Raw genomic sequence first — 15,710 nt, forward strand, 5'->3', positions numbered from 1 at the left:
TGGGAAAGATATGTTAATCAAGATTATATCAGAGGCGTTTGCTTCGAGATTGAGAAGCAAACAAGGGACGAACAAAGTTGGGTTCTTGTCTAAGTTGCATCCAGGAAGGATTCATAAATGGCGATGTTTTGTTCCATTTACTTTTTCTTTTTTGCATTCATTAGTTTGTTATATATGTTGTTATACTGTGATAATAATATTGCTAACGTAATGGCTTTATTTTTATGTTTGCATTGACATACTACATGGCTTCAAATTTCGATCTCTGAAATTTTCCAGAATCCAAAATCTTGAATAATGCCGACTAGAAAGCTAAGGAATCGAAAATACATCATCCGGACTAGCAGCAATTAGCCAATTAGGCTATTCATAGGATATTTGGTGCTTTGAAACTTAATTAGCTTAAATACAACTTGAAAATGGGATCCAATTCTTCAAAATACCCAGCAGCAAACAGTTGCAACAGGCATTGATGCAGAAGAAGTTGGCCCCGGATTCGGAGTTAAAGCAAGTTGAAAAACGATGCTACTTAAAAGAACGCAACACAGAGCCCTTTCAATTCTTACAAAAATTGGGCAGGCATTTCCAGAGCTGTTAAATATGTCAACACCGTAGCTAACTACTTAGCTCTTTTTGGCTTCTTACTATTTCGACTGCTCGCTGCTTGCTTGGATGTCTTTGCAGACTTTTCTTGTTTGTTACTGGTTTTAGTTTTAACCTTCCCGGATTTCTCTTTCGGATCTTCATCATCCTCTTCACTTCTAGCATCATCTTGGTTTTTCTTCTCACGGGAGGCTCCCTTTTTAGATTTGGTAGTTTCGGTGGTTTCCTCTTCCTCACTCGAAGGTTCATCACCATCGCCATCTTCCTCGGCCTTACCTTCTTTTCTCTTAGAAGCCTGCTTTCTAGGTTTGTCTGCTGCTTTTGAAGCTAATGTTCCACTCAACTTCTGCAACTCCGGTACATATGCCGATGTCTATACCAGAAATGTGAAACAGTTAAAGATGCACTTGTCGGACCAACAGGAATTCTATTTTAGAATGACCTACCCTGCCACCAGCAGTGATAAAATCAATTTTCTTCCCTGTCATTACAAGGAAGCTCATTATTTTTGAAGGAAAAAGATAAAAAGGGCTAATAAACATTAATGGAAATATTCATAAAATCAGAAAACAACCAGTGTTTAATGGGAATTATCCATTCATGCAGTGCACGCATAACGTCAAGAAATAGAAAGTAATGAACATGTATACATTCATGCCGTGCACGCATAAAAGCTGACACATACATTTATAAGGAAATTATCCATTTTATCCCAATGAAAAAGCTAGAAGATAATGCTAGAAGACACATAATAGTTCAGGGACCAGACCGTTAACAAAAGCCTTCCCAGGCTTCTTTTCACGAGAATGAAATATCCAATTACTTGGGAACTGACTACTATCTGCCCCGACTTCAACTGCTGTTTCAATAACCTGTAAAACCAATTTTTCCAACATGATTATCAGTTTTGTGAGGTATCTTACCCTTGATATTTCCTGACTTTTTGCCCCACCGAAAATGAAATAACCAATCATTAGGAAAACGGTTGCACTCAGCATCAACTTCAACAGCATACTGAATGACCTACAGATATTTTCCTCTATATTTTCCATGAAGAATGCACAATTATAACATTTTGACCAACCACAAGATGGGTCAACGGTTGTTACCTCCTTGATGCACTTGTGTAATGTTGCACAGTTTTCTTTGGACAGGCTTGAAGAAATCTGCAGAGGATGAATCCTTGCCTGCCACATGGTAAATTATATAACAAACTGGCAACAGTTAATAAATACTTTTTGTGTACAAATATCAGCGCATCCATAAATATATTTTATAGTTCATCTCAATATTAGTAAAACCAAACTTCACTCCTGAGAGGACTGATTCTGGAAAGCTAGTGACCACCTTACCATACAGCCACACTCAACTCATCTTGTCAACCTCTCTATACAAATCCCTTCATGAATAAAGTTGTTGTGAAAGGAGAAGACTCTCCCCTCCCAACAATAAATAAATAAATAAAATCTTTAACCCCAACATTAAACCTCCTGCACAGTTGGTTCCGATAATTGTATGCTATCTGGTTGGTTGCCCAAATACACAAACAATCATTCTCTTAAATATACTTGGTACACATTTTGATAAAATTATGGATGCTAGGAGGAGAGAAAGAATGCAGCTTACATAATACTTGAAATCTATTTTTGAACCCTCACCCCCTGACATTCTAAAACTTAGGCTCATCAAGACAATGTTGTGTACTCAAAACTTCAGGTTTTTTCTACGAGCATGTCAAAGCATTTTTCTTTGTATAAATGAACAAAGCTACTCGTCAACTTAAAGAGGAAAATGTCTCATAATATCAGAACAATGACATGACATTGTATCATATCAACCTTCTATGACCAATGAATCTAAATTCAATATTTTCTACTTCTCTAAAACTTTTCAAACTAAATAACAGACTGAACAAGCTATCTAGAAATGGAACTTTAAGATCATTACATGCATTCCCAAAAACCATGTCAAGGACAAAGCCATGAAAAGTATATCTATGGTAATCTCAACCTCAAGTGGAATCTCTAGTTTTTCAGTGCAACAAACACTGTAGAATGTTCATTTGAATATGTAAAAACTATGCATAAGAAACGTTCCATATCCAGATTACAAAAGAGCTTATATCATTAGTTTATCTTTAACATCTTAAACATGCATCAATCAATCTTGTATAAAAAGGGTGAATTAACTTGGTATAGCACTTCATCAGCAATCCAGTTGCCAATTCCTGAGATATAACTCTGCAAACGTTAACAAGAATAATAAGTTTTTACTTCAAGTCAGAAAAATAGATAGAAACAGCAGTAGCACATCGAAGTTGATATTTTATCTAGGCATAATTGGATTTTTTTTCTTTTAGGAAAGCTAGATAAAGAACCAAGAGGCAATAAGCCTATCATATGGACTTGTCTAGAATCTTCCATCTTTTAGTTTTCCATCTCTCTTCGTTCATCAAAGTGGACCATGATCACTATTCAAAATCAATGAAGAAGGCATAAAGCAGGCTGCCGTGTTGGAAACAATTGGCTCATACAAAAGCTGGTTTCAAGTTCAACCCTCTATCTTCCTACTTATCTCTAAAACAATTTTATATTCTTTTTTTCTCTTCATCCTCTATATCTTCCAAGACCAGTAGCTTCCTCAATTCCTCTTATATATCATTTTTTGAAAATATGTGGATTGGTTTGCGTTAATTTGTTGTTCACATAACCCAGAAATTGTCTACTGTCTCTGATATTCACTTTGTTCATTGTCAAGTCAGAATTCCTATTACCATATCAGGCGAATATTCAGATCCCAAGTCATGTCAACAAGGGTTCTGGGATCTAATATCTGAGTCTACGTAATACTAATCCTTAATGGTCTAGGGGGGAGCTAACAAATTTAGTTACTTAAAAAAGTGAAGGGCAAAGAGGTTACACGAGTGGTTTCACAACCTTAAATGCAATCCAAAATTGTAATAGAATGTGCTTGCAAACTAAGCTAGTAACGTTCACTCATCAAGGCGGGTAGCTAAGGAAATGGACACTTTCGCCGTTTCGAGGTAGCTCAGCAATCAACAAAATACCTAGGGCAAACTTTGTCCATTTACTTTTTCCCGAAGGAAAATGCCAGACCTACAAGGGTTCTAACCTGATCAAGCAATAGGGCTTTAATGCCAATCTTCTTCTTGCTTAAGGATTCCATAAATTCATCAACTGTCATAGGCTCAAACAGTGCATCAGGGCCAAGCTCAGATATCGGGGGCACAGATGTAGGCTGCACCAACCAAATCATTTCAAGATATAAACCAAAACAAGAAACAAACTGTGTCAAGTTGAAACAAACTAAAAAATCAATAAGAAATTGAAATACATCATTGAGCAAGCGGACTCTAGCAAATCGCCTCTTATCTGTGAAAGATAGCTCCAAACCATCATCTAGCTGCAAAAGAGTATTCAAATCAGTGTCACCAAAGGCACAAGGACCAAGGGCCCCCATATTGCCTCAGGTGCACAACACACAAAAAATGCACACAAGTGATTAAATCACACGTACAAGTGTGTGTGTATATACATACATTAAAGTCAAAAAGCTTAATCTCATTTATCTACAAAATAAGCAATGTTTTTATATGTCAATATGCATGATTTCCTTTTGGTCCATGTCTGTTGTAGAATACTCAAATATTGAGAAGTAGCGAGTTTGACACTATTCCTTTCTTACCAGCAAAGAATCATCTAATGAAAAGATTGAAAAATAAAAGGAATTAAAGAGAATTTCCATCAAACTTTTTTATTTCCTATCACCTCACAAAAAAGTGTGTTAAGACCCACCAGGCATGTGCCTGATCATATGCCCAAGATCGAAAGTGTCACAAGTGCTTCTGTTCTCTAGAGCTAGAACGCTTAGGTGCAGGCATGCATGCCCAGGCACATGACTTGTCAAAACTGATTCCTATTAGTATGAATCCTCATGAATGAAGCCTCAACAATTTTACAAAGATTTGAAGAAAAAAAACTTCATTGCTACTTCTATGTTCAAAATTGGAATATCGGACAAATATATCCAACCAAATAAAAATCACTTAAAACAGCACATTTTACTTTTTCTTTTTAAGAGCAGACAATGGTCTGAGTGCCCAATACAAAAGAGTACATGATAAAATCCACTAGTGACCATTTTCACTGGAAAGCCAAATGACCAAAATAATCTGCTCCAGAAATTGAATTTTAATATCTTTCTCCTCCAAATTTATCAGATCTTGTAAAGCTATTTGAAATTCAAAATAAGAATTTCAAAAGAATCCAGTACGCCTCTTGGAAACATCACAAAGAAAATTGAAATAGCAGAGCATTAAAAGGAATAGAAACCAATACACTAGTCACTTAAGAAATATATATAGAAAAGCTTCAACTTCTAAGAAAGGAATAGGATTCAACAACTATATCCTATGTCAGATTAATTGCAAAGGTTAACGGGAAGAAGATTTGATACGAAAACAAAATGCTAGAAAAATATTAGAACTTTACAGATTGACAGATTGCAAAGGTTGAATGAAAATTTTCAAGGATAACTTAGAGAAAAATCACAGAACAAATTGGATCATCGATGGAAAGAGCAACGGTTCTTACTTCAACAAAGAACTTTGAATATTTTGAAGGCCATTCATCATTGTCTTTTACTGCAGACCTGTGCGTAAAACTGTATGTATTAGTAACTGCATTTTATAGAAGATAATAAGATTACTACCATAATGCTCCTAACCAAATATCAATCTAAAAATTAACGCTAAGATTCCTTCCGGCTTTTGATGCAAGCACAGTTCCTAAATTTTGCTTCCGAGACAACCAAAACATAAGATACGTGAAAATACATACTACTAGTGAACATAGGTATCCAAGAGAAGCAGGAAAGAAAATCACCTCTTATATTTTGTAACAGCAACACCTTTTATATAAATAGCACCAGCCATCCCTGAAACCCATTCAACCAACATTTTATTTTATTTTTAAAAAAAAGAACATTTTTTTAAGAAAATGACCAGAAAATATATAAACACATTTTCTAGGGCTTTGAAGTGAGGCATACCGAACTGGAAAGTAGGAAAAGGAGGGGAATCCAGCAGGAGCCAAAGGTTCTTGCCCTTCCGGTGAGCCGAGACGATGGTCTTGCTTATGAGAGCGGACTCGAACTCCGAGGAGGAGACTCCTTCGATGACTTTAGAGTCATCGGCTATAATTGCTCTCTTGATCTTCTTGCCCAAGCAATTCTCTTCTACTGCTCTTCTGGCGGCCTCAACCTCTGGAAGCTCCGGCATCGCTTCGGTAGGGTTTTTCCGCCCCTTTTAGCGCGCTTTTTTCTTGGTTTTGAGACTTTTGGCAGCGGAAGTGAGACTCTTTGTGTCAAACTCAAATGATACGATTTCTTTCTCTTCCCAGCATTAAATGTTAGCTTTTTTTTTTTGTTTGATTGTAATTGATTTTTTAAAATATAAATCACTCAAATTTGAATTATTAAAAATTAAATTATTAAAATTTAAATTATTAAAATTTGAATTATTAAAAAAAATTACTGAAATTTAAATTTTAAAAAATAAATTATATTTTTTTTAAATAATCTGAAAACGTTTTATTATGTTTTGAAGATGTTATTTAAATTTTTTTTCACTAGTTAAAGAGTTTTTTAAAAATTATTTATTATAAATATTAAATATAATAAATATTATTATTTATCATAATTTAAAATTATATTATTTTAAAATATTAAATAATTTATTTATTATTAAATATTATTTTTATAAATTTTATTAATAAAATATTAATATTGGTATATTTTAGTAAAATAAAATATTATAAATTATATTAATTTTATTAAAGTAATAGTATTTATTATATTTTAAAAATATTAATTAGTATATTTAAATATCTTTATTAAAATATATAAATATTATTATTAAATATATAAAAAATTTATATATTATTAAAATAAAAATATAATATCTTATATTATTATAAATAAATTGATTATTATATAATATTAAAAATATAATATTATATTATTATAAATATTAATAAATATATTTTAAATATTTTAATAATTAATATTTTAATGAAAATGATATTAAAATATTTTATTAATATTAAATTCATAAAACAAAATTAATTTGAGTATTTATTTTTTGAAGTGAAAAGTTCAGAAAATGACTTACGGAATTTGATTCTGTACGTCATTTTACAGAAAACACAAAGGAAATTCTGTTACTAGGAAAATGAATTACATTCCAGAAAACGAATTACGTGAAACAAACACGGGAAAACATTTTTCGGAAAACGAATTACGTGAAACAAACACGGGAAAACATTTTCCGGAAAATGAATTACATGAAACAAATACGAGATTTCGGGGAAAACTAATTCCATAATTGATTTTACGACAAACAAACAGACCCATAAAATACTTATTTGGTCTCTTACCTATTCTTATGTTTATGTTTATGTTTTAATCATCCAACATTTTTTTTAAATCATGACTAACATTAAAGTTTTATTTAAGTTTTAGTCGTTCATTGTTAGGTTTCACCGATAACTTAATGAAAATAATGATGTAACATGATATAATAATAGAATTAATCTTCAAAACTTATATATACTATAAAATTGATCCTGATTCGAAAAATCATCAATGTTTAAAAAGTTTATCAATTTAAACATAAAATCTCCCTCCCAAATCTCGATCTTCACCGATACCCATTCTCCCAACATCTTCATGCTTGTTCACTCAGTCGCGGATGCCAGCTCCCCACATCACCCGCCAGTGTGATGAAAATGTCATTCTTGAAATCTTACAGCCACCTTGTATGTTTCAAATAAGAGATGGGACGGAAGATTAAGTTAGTTGGGTATGTTTCAGATATACGTTGGAATTTAATCGAAGATGATGAGATAAACGCTGGTGAAAAGGTGATAAAATTAAGGCATCATAGTGAGAAGCTAGCAGTTGCATTTAGGCTGTTGTCGACGAAAAAATATGGAGCATGTACCTGTGATTATATGCGTGAGGAGATTATCGGAAATGCTTTAGGCTCATTGGTGATGACCTTCATCTTATGAATATAAAAGATCTATGTGATCAGGTTCTCAACCTTACTGAATATCAGGCTCAGCTATATGATTATTTAAAGAGCAGGATGAACACTATTGCTCCAAACTTGACCGCTCTTGTCGGTGAACTTGTTGGTGCTCATCTCATCGCTCATGGTGGCAGATTATTGAATCTTTCCAAGCAACTTGGTATAACTGTTCAGATTCTTGGTGCAGAGAAGGTTCTCTTCAAAGCTCTCAAGACAAAGCATTTGGTTCATATACCTTGCATCCTTGGTTGGTCGGGCAGCACCGAAATACAAGGAGAAGATTTGCAGGTCAATTGTTGTGAATGCTGCATTGTGAACCGAACCAAGATAAATCATATACTTTAGTTTGATTTATTTCTTTCTCCACCTGCACTTGCACGCATGCAATTATATTTTGCAGCTTGAAGCACGATTAAGGGCTCTTGAGGGAAAAGAATTGGGATGGTCTCTGGTTCAGCTAAAAGCAAGCCTAAGATAGAAGTTTATGATAAGGATCGGAAGAAGGGAGAAGAGAGAGGCTATAAATACCCTCTTGGGGTAAGCCTAAACTCACATCTCAGATTACAATTCTCTTCTTCTTTATTGTTTTATTAAACACTTTCTCTTTTATTTTACTTTTCAAGTTTTTCAATTTTTCTTTTTCTTTTAAGATTTGTTTTTAAATATGTTAAGTATGACTTTTGTCATACTTAGCTAAATTTTTCATAAGTCGAGAGCTGAAGCGATAACTCAATTCCAACGGGAGAATTGAAACAGACCCATAATATCTTCAGAATATATCTCTCAATCTCTACGTTTATTTTTCAAAATCAAAACAGTTTTCAAAATCAAAGATAGTTTTGTTTAGATTGTTGTTCGATAAAGTGTGGGCCGAGATATTGAGGGAATTGAGATCAGAATTGACGGTTATAGGAGCAACAATCCGAGTCGGTCGCCACGAACTTAAACGGCAATTGATCTACGACAATTGATGTTCATTAGATCAGTTTCCGAAGCCGGAATCAAAGATTGCCTTGGGTATTCGTTATACAAGATAGAGTCACAGGGATTACCCTTGTAGACAAAGTAACCGACGTGAATCCCGAAGGGAAAATCTAATTCGACGATCTAAAGGAAATTGAGTCAAAGCGAAGCTTGAGGCTATTTTTACCATATCAATTTACAACTTTAAAATCTTTTCTTTATTTTTACTTCAAACTGCCTTTATTATTATTAAAAATCATTTTACTAAAACCCCCATATTTACTACTTTCATGCATGGTTAAAACCAATCAAATAGAAATTTGGAATTTTACTAAGTACCTGTGGAATCGACCCTTATTTCTCTTTACTACGCATTTCCTTATTTATTTATTGAGAAAAAGAAATTTATTTTGACATCGAAACTATAGTTGTCAAATTGGCGCCGTTGTCGGGGACTTCGCAAAGTTACCAATTTTTTTACTTTTGATTTATGACCAGGACTAATCAGGGCGCATTAGTGGAGTACGACCCGGAGATCGAAGTCAAAGCTAGGTGACTTCACGCACAGACGCTTCTGGAAAGAATGAGACAACAGTCAAATCCAGAAGAAGAATCAAATTCAGGTGAATTCGTTAATACAATTCCGATAGTCGATCTTACTATCCGGGAGTTAGCCGCGACACCCACTGAACAAGAGCCTTTATGCATTTATTTTCCCCAAGGCGAAACTCTATACCAGTTGAAAACTGGCCTTATTCATCTCCTCCCTACATTCCGTGGATTGCCAAACGAGAATCCACACAAACATCTCACGGAATTGTCAATGAGTTTCACCTTAGTCGACTCCAGGAGGGGGCTGTCAAGTTAGTTTTTATCTACCCCCTAATTCTATTACTATATGGGCTCAAATGACTCGTATTTTTCTTGATAGGATTTTCCTTGCGGCAAAAGTAAGTGAATTGCGAACAAGAATACTTGGAATCAAGCAACTTGATGAAGAGTCACTTTACGACTATTGGGAGTGGTTTAAAAAGTTATGTTCTAGTTACCCACAACATGGGTTAACTAAATAAACACTCTTTCAATACTTTTTGAAGATTATCTTGGTGAAGATGATATCTACGTGTTAGGGATCTAATTTCAAAGTGGCTGCAAATTTCCAATAATTCTGCACAAATAATGAACCTCCTCGAAGGATTCATAAGATAAGTTCATCTTCCTTAGAAAATAAGATAGATAAGTTAACTGAAGTCATCAACTCTCTTGTTGCAGGAAAGACATGACCAAATAGATTATATGGAATATGTGCATTACCTGATCATCCGATAGATGGTTATCCACAGATTCAAGATGACGCAGCAGCTCAAGTCAATGTAGTCAGAAACTTTCTAGAACCTCCCCAAAGAGCTTACAATCCCTACGGCAATACATACAACCCAGGATTGAGGGATCATCTGAATTTTAGTTATGCTCAGAACTAAAGACGAATCAAGGTTATCAAGCGAGACCACATCCTCCACCACAACAGTTGCATAATAAATCACTAGAGTCAATTATCGAGAGGTTAGCACTTTCCCAGGAAAAATTCCAGACTCGTACTGAAGCCCACTTCCAAGAGATGGGCAAACAGATAAACCAGCTGGCTCAAACCGTAGGCCGCTTGGAATCACAAGGTAAGCTTCCGTCTCAAACCGATGTGAACCCAAGGGAGAATGTCAGCACTATCACTCTTCGGAGTGGTACAGTTCAGTGGTGCCACATGTTCCATCAGACGAAACAATCCAAAAGGAGAAGAAGACTAATGATTCAGAATCCCAGAAAGAGAATGACGAAGAATAAATAGACGATCCAACGCCATCTCCCTATAACGTACCACCACATTTTCCATCGAGGTTAGTTAAAAGGGATAAACAAGCCGAGGAAAAGGAAATATTATACGTACTTTGAAAGGTGGAAGTTAACATACCTTTCCTTGAGGTAGTTCGGAAGGTTCCAAGATATGCCAGGTTTTTTAAGAATCTTTGTACTACAAAAAAAAGATTATTGGGGTCGAGAAAGTGAATTTAGGAGAACATATCTCAGCCGTTTTCCAACGAAAGTTACCACCGAAACTAAAAGACCAAGGTATGTTCGCAATACCCTGTAAAATTGGTAAAGTTGAGATAAAATGAGCCATGTGCGATCTTGGCACATCTATTAATGTAATTCCTTTATCTATTTACAAAATGATTACTAACGAGCCTCTCAATGACACAAATATCTCAATACAGCTTACCGATAGATCGGTGATCTATCCGGAAGGACTCTTAGAGAATGTACTGGTGGAGGTAAATGACTTGATGTTTCCCACTGATTTTTACATAATCGATATGGAGAATGATCGCACAAGCACATCATCTGATATCTTGTTGGGGTGCCCTTTCCTAAGTATTGCACACACGAAAATTGACGTAAGAAGCGAAATTCTAACTATGGAGTTCGATTGTGAGATCGTTAAATTTAACGTGTATACATCAATGAGATATCCTGATAAAGTGGAAAGCCTAAATTCTGTTGATATGATTGATCCATTGGCTGATGAATTTTTAAGGACTAATTTTTCCTTTGATCTATGCAAGGAGCTAAAAGATCATGATGAGAACATGTATTCTGATTATGCCGAATTGAATTTGATTTCTTCTAAGCCTAAAATTTTGCCCTCTATTTTGCAGGCACCTGAAGTCGAACTAAAACTGTTGTCGGATCACTTGAAATACACCTTCCTTAGAGTAAATAATACCCTATCAGTGATCATATCAAAAGGATTATCCGAGGAGGAAGAAAAAGACTTAATCACGGTTTTGCGCACACACAAGGAAGCTATATGGTGGACTATTTTCGACATAAAAGGGTTGAGTCCATCCACTTGTATGCACAAAATTAAAACCGAAGAAGGCGCAAAACTCACACGTGAAGGTCAACGCCGGCTAAATCCGCCAATGATGGAAGTGATAAAAAAGGAGATACAAAAACTCCTTGATGCAGATATCATATATCCAATTTTGGATAGTAAATGGGTAAGTCTGATATATGTAGTTCCTAAAAACAGAAGTCACTGTGATCGAAAATTCTGAGGGAGAATTTGTACCGACACAAGTTCAGAATGGATGGAGAGTCTGCATTGATTACAAGAAGTAGAATTCTTTAACTCGAAAAGACTATTTCCCCATTCCATTCATAGATCAAATGATAGAAAGATTAACTGATAAATTTCACTACTGTTGTCTTGATGGCTTTTTAGGTTTCTTACAAATTCCAATAGCACCTGAAGATCAAGAAAATACGACATTCACATGCACCTTCGGCACCTTCGCTTATCGACGTATGCCTTTCGGACTTTGCAATGCACCTGCCACATTACAAATGTGTATGATTAATATTTTTTCTGATTTTATTGAGAAAGGTATTGAAGTCTTCATGGACGACTTCACTGTTTACAATAACTCATTCAATGAGTGTCTATTAAATCTGAAAAATGTGTTGCGTCGGTGCCTAGAGTTTAACATTGTTTTGAATTATAAAAAATGTCATTTTATGGTTGATAAAGGTTTAATTCTAGGCCATATTGTTTCTTCTAAAGGAATTACGGTAGACAAGGTAAAAACCGATATAATACATCCACTTCCTTACCCCACTACGGTGAGGGAAATTCATTCTTTCCTTGGCCATGCAGGTTTTTACCGTAGATTCATTAAGGATTTTTCCAAGGTGACGCAACCATTATGTGAGCTATTATAGAAGGATAAAGCCTTCAATTTCGACCAACAATGCCGAGAATCATTCAACGTTTTAAAACAAAAGTTGGTTTTGGCACCCATAGTCCAACCGCCAAATTGAGACTTTCCCTTCGAGGTTATGTGTGGTGTTTCGGATGAAAGTGTTGGAGCCGTGCTCGGAAAAAAGATCGGGAAAGAGCCTCACATTATCTCCTATGCGTCCCGTACCTTAGATTCCACACAACTGAATTATTCAACAACCGAAAAAGAATTATTTGCTATTATTTTTGTATTAGATAAATTTATATCATATCTTCTTGGCACTAAAGTTACTGTTTTCTCTGATCATGAAGCCTTGAAATATTTGCTCAACAAAAAAGAGGCGAAACTGCAACTAATCCGTTGGATCTTACTCCTCTAAGAATTCGATTTGGAAATCAAGGATAAGAAAAGATGTGAGAACTTGGTGGCCAATCACTTAAGCCAGCTTCCAATCTTTACAGTTGATCCTCTCGTTCGTGAGGAATTCCCGGAGGAATGCTTGATGATGGCCTATAAGTCAATGCATTGGTTCACAAATATAGTTAATTACTTAGCTACATGTAAATTACAATATGATTTGACAATAGCCGAAGTAACCCGCATTAAAAGAGAGTCTCATTTCTTCATTTGGGATGATTCGTATCTTTGGAAGCATTGTTCATACCAGGTAATTCGACGTTGTGTTCCTGAAAGTGAGGTAAGCTCAATTTTAAAATTTTGTATTTCTTATTCATGTGGTGGACATTTCGAACCGAAACGAACTGCTCATAAAATTTTGGAATACGGATTTTTTTTGGCCTCATATTTTTTGGGATGCTTACTCATTTTGCAAATCCTGTGATAATTGTTAATGTGCAGGTAATTTGACTCGAAGAAACAAAATGCCTCTCTTATTCATATATGCAAAATATTTGATGTTTGGGGACTTGACTATATGGGTCATTTTGTTTCTTCTTTCGACAATTGTTATATAATTCTTGCGGTTGACTATGTTTCGAAGTGGGTAGAAGCTAAAGCCACTCGAAACAACGATGCCAAAACTACTGTTAAATTTCTAAAGAATTGTATTTTTCCAGGTTTGGTACACCAAGAGCGATAATAAGCGACCGCAACACACACTTCATTAATAGGGTAATTGATGCACTTATAAAAAAACATGGCGTAAATCACAGGATTGCCACAATTTATTATCCTCAAACGAATAGACAATCAAAAATTTCAAACTGAGAAGTAATGACGATTCTTGAGAAAATAGTAAAGTCAAATCGCAAGGATTGGAGCTTGAAATTGATTGATGCTTTGTGGGCTTATCAAACTACATATAAAGGAACTATCTGCATGTCGCCATATTGCCTCATATTTGGTAAGCCATGTCACTTACTTTTCGAGCTGGAACACAAGGCATATTGGGCGGTAAAGTAATGCAATAGGAGTTAGAAGCAGTTGGCGAAACACGAAAATTACATATACAGGAGCTTGAGGAAATCCGGAGTGATGCTTACGACAACGCCAGAATCTATAAGGACAAAACAAAAGAATTCCATGATCAAAAAATTGCTTTTAAATATTTTTTTTTGGACAAAAAGTTCTTTTTTTAATTCAAAGTTAAAACTTTTTGCAGGTAATCTTCTATCGAAGTGGAGCAGACCTTACACGGTGACTGAAATTTTTTCTCATGGCGCAGTCAAACTTGAAGATGGTTTAGGTACCCGATTTAAAGTCAATGTACACAGGATTAAACCATATTATGTGAACAATCAAGCTTGTCTAATTGAAGATCTTGACTTAGAAGAACATGTAGTATGAATTAGGTCGTCGAGCTAACGACATTAAACAAAAGCGCTTCATGGGAGGCAACCCATTGTTTTTAATTCCGTTACATTTTAATTTTAATTTTTATTTTGATTAAGCATGTTTCATCTAATTTTTGTTATTATTTTGTAGGAAATGAATGTTTTTCAAACTTAAACATCAAAGATTTACGAAATTATCATCAGAACAGTTCCAAATTCAAACACCAGGAGCAGTGTAATGGAGCGCAAGCAGTGTGGTATCGATACCCCTCTGACGGTATTGATACCGTGGAAAAAAGAATCAAAATAGGGTACTGATACCCTCATATGATACCGATCCTCTCTATATAGTGGTATCGATACCCCTCTGATGGTATCGATATCGTTGAATATCTACGGCGAACGTTAGCATACTTTTAAGGAGACCGGAGCACGTTAGTAAAACCTAAAAAAAATCCCTTTTTTTTGTTATCTTTCTGCCACCCCCACTCCCCAATTCTCTTTTCTCTTTCCTTTACTTTGACCTTGGACCCTACCTCTTGTTCAATCACTTCATCTTTTACTTTTAAACTTACTTTTATCTTTATAAAAAACAAAAACCCCAATTTTACTCAAACCCAAACACCCATCCCCCACGCACAATACAAGTAAAACTCCCCAAACCTCTTCATCTTCTTTAAAGCACTTCCTTCCCCAAGAAAACATCATTGTTTCTTCCTCACTTCACCATCGTCGGCCTACCGAACCACTACTTCCTTGCTAACGTGCATCAACCTCTTCCCTTAACGATGGTACGCATGAGAAATCGACCGGACAACGTCAACGCTCCTCCACCCTCCGTCCTTGGAGGACGTCGCCACTCCAATGTACCGGCGTTCGTTGAGTTACCCAGCAATTCCGATTCCGTTCCACTGCCACCTCATGTTCAAGTGACGCATGGCTGTGGCCAAGCTTCAACATTGCCGTATCATTCGGTGTTCGCGCCAACTATGCCGTTTCGCCCCTGGCCGAGCACCTCTCACCGCCCATCACCACCGTGCTCCCCTTCTCTGTCGTAAACTCTAGTCCTATTTCGGTTCAACCTTTGCTAATGTACCATCATATTTATGGTTTTACAGAGGACTTTACTGCTGGTTTTTCACCCTCAGATCTCTCACATGCGACATCGAGCTCTCGGCAGTAACTTAGGCATTATGCTTCGCCGAACCGTTCCCCTAGCTCGGGTGATACCCCTAATAGCCCACCACCTGTCCATGAAAATCCAGAATGCAACCGAAGGGGTCAGTCATACGATGTCCCTCCCGAAGAGACAATGCACGGGTATTTGCAATTTTTCGATAACGAATTGGTACGTTTTGAGTATGTAAGACATCTTCCTTTCCGTGTAGCTAAGTATATTCCGACTCGAACTTTAGAAACTTTGCATTTACTTGAGTTTGTTCA

At 35.7% G+C, this 15,710-nt stretch overlaps 1 protein-coding gene across 3 annotated transcripts; it reads right to left on the reverse strand.

The window, feature by feature from the left end:
- Positions 1–348: 348 nt before the first annotated feature.
- LOC120185814 (formamidopyrimidine-DNA glycosylase) lies at positions 349–5,981 on the reverse strand. Of its 3 annotated transcripts, none has more exons than XM_039189923.1 (10): positions 5,674–5,981; positions 5,508–5,559; positions 5,217–5,274; positions 3,958–4,026; positions 3,736–3,861; positions 2,793–2,843; positions 1,713–1,790; positions 1,373–1,475; positions 1,050–1,084; positions 349–976 (listed from the first exon to the last, which is right to left on the reverse strand). In XM_039189923.1, exons 1-10 carry the CDS (start codon positions 5,900–5,902, stop codon positions 620–622), a joined length of 1,158 nt encoding a protein of 385 aa, XP_039045854.1. In that variant the 5' UTR covers positions 5,903–5,981; the 3' UTR covers positions 349–619. The 3 variants fall into 3 exon arrangements, with proteins under 3 accessions (XP_039045854.1, XP_039045855.1, XP_039045856.1); XM_039189924.1 differs by lacking the exon at positions 1,373–1,475 and adding an exon at positions 1,527–1,626; XM_039189925.1 differs by lacking the exons at positions 349–976; positions 1,050–1,084; positions 1,373–1,475 and adding an exon at positions 1,529–1,642.
- Between the last annotated feature and the right edge of the window lie 9,729 nt (positions 5,982–15,710).

The sequence above is a fragment of the Hibiscus syriacus genome, unplaced genomic scaffold (genome assembly GCF_006381635.1).
Source record: "Hibiscus syriacus cultivar Baekdansim isolate YM2019G1 unplaced genomic scaffold, ASM638163v2 tig00113124_pilon, whole genome shotgun sequence".
Taxonomy (NCBI): domain Eukaryota; kingdom Viridiplantae; phylum Streptophyta; class Magnoliopsida; order Malvales; family Malvaceae; genus Hibiscus; species Hibiscus syriacus.

Coding starts and splice junctions, on each gene's coding strand:
- LOC120185814 (XM_039189923.1), bottom strand. CDS start 5,902: ATGCCGGAGCTTCCAGAGGTTGAGGCCGCCAGAAGAGCAGTAGAAGAG. Junction 5,560..5,673: donor TTTTCCTACTTTCCAGTTCG/GTATGCCTCACT, acceptor AATGGGTTTCAG/GGATGGCTGGTGCTATTTAT. Junction 1,476..1,712: donor TACACAAGTGCATCAAGGAG/GTAACAACCGTT, acceptor TTGGTTTTACAG/GTTATTGAAACAGCAGTTGA.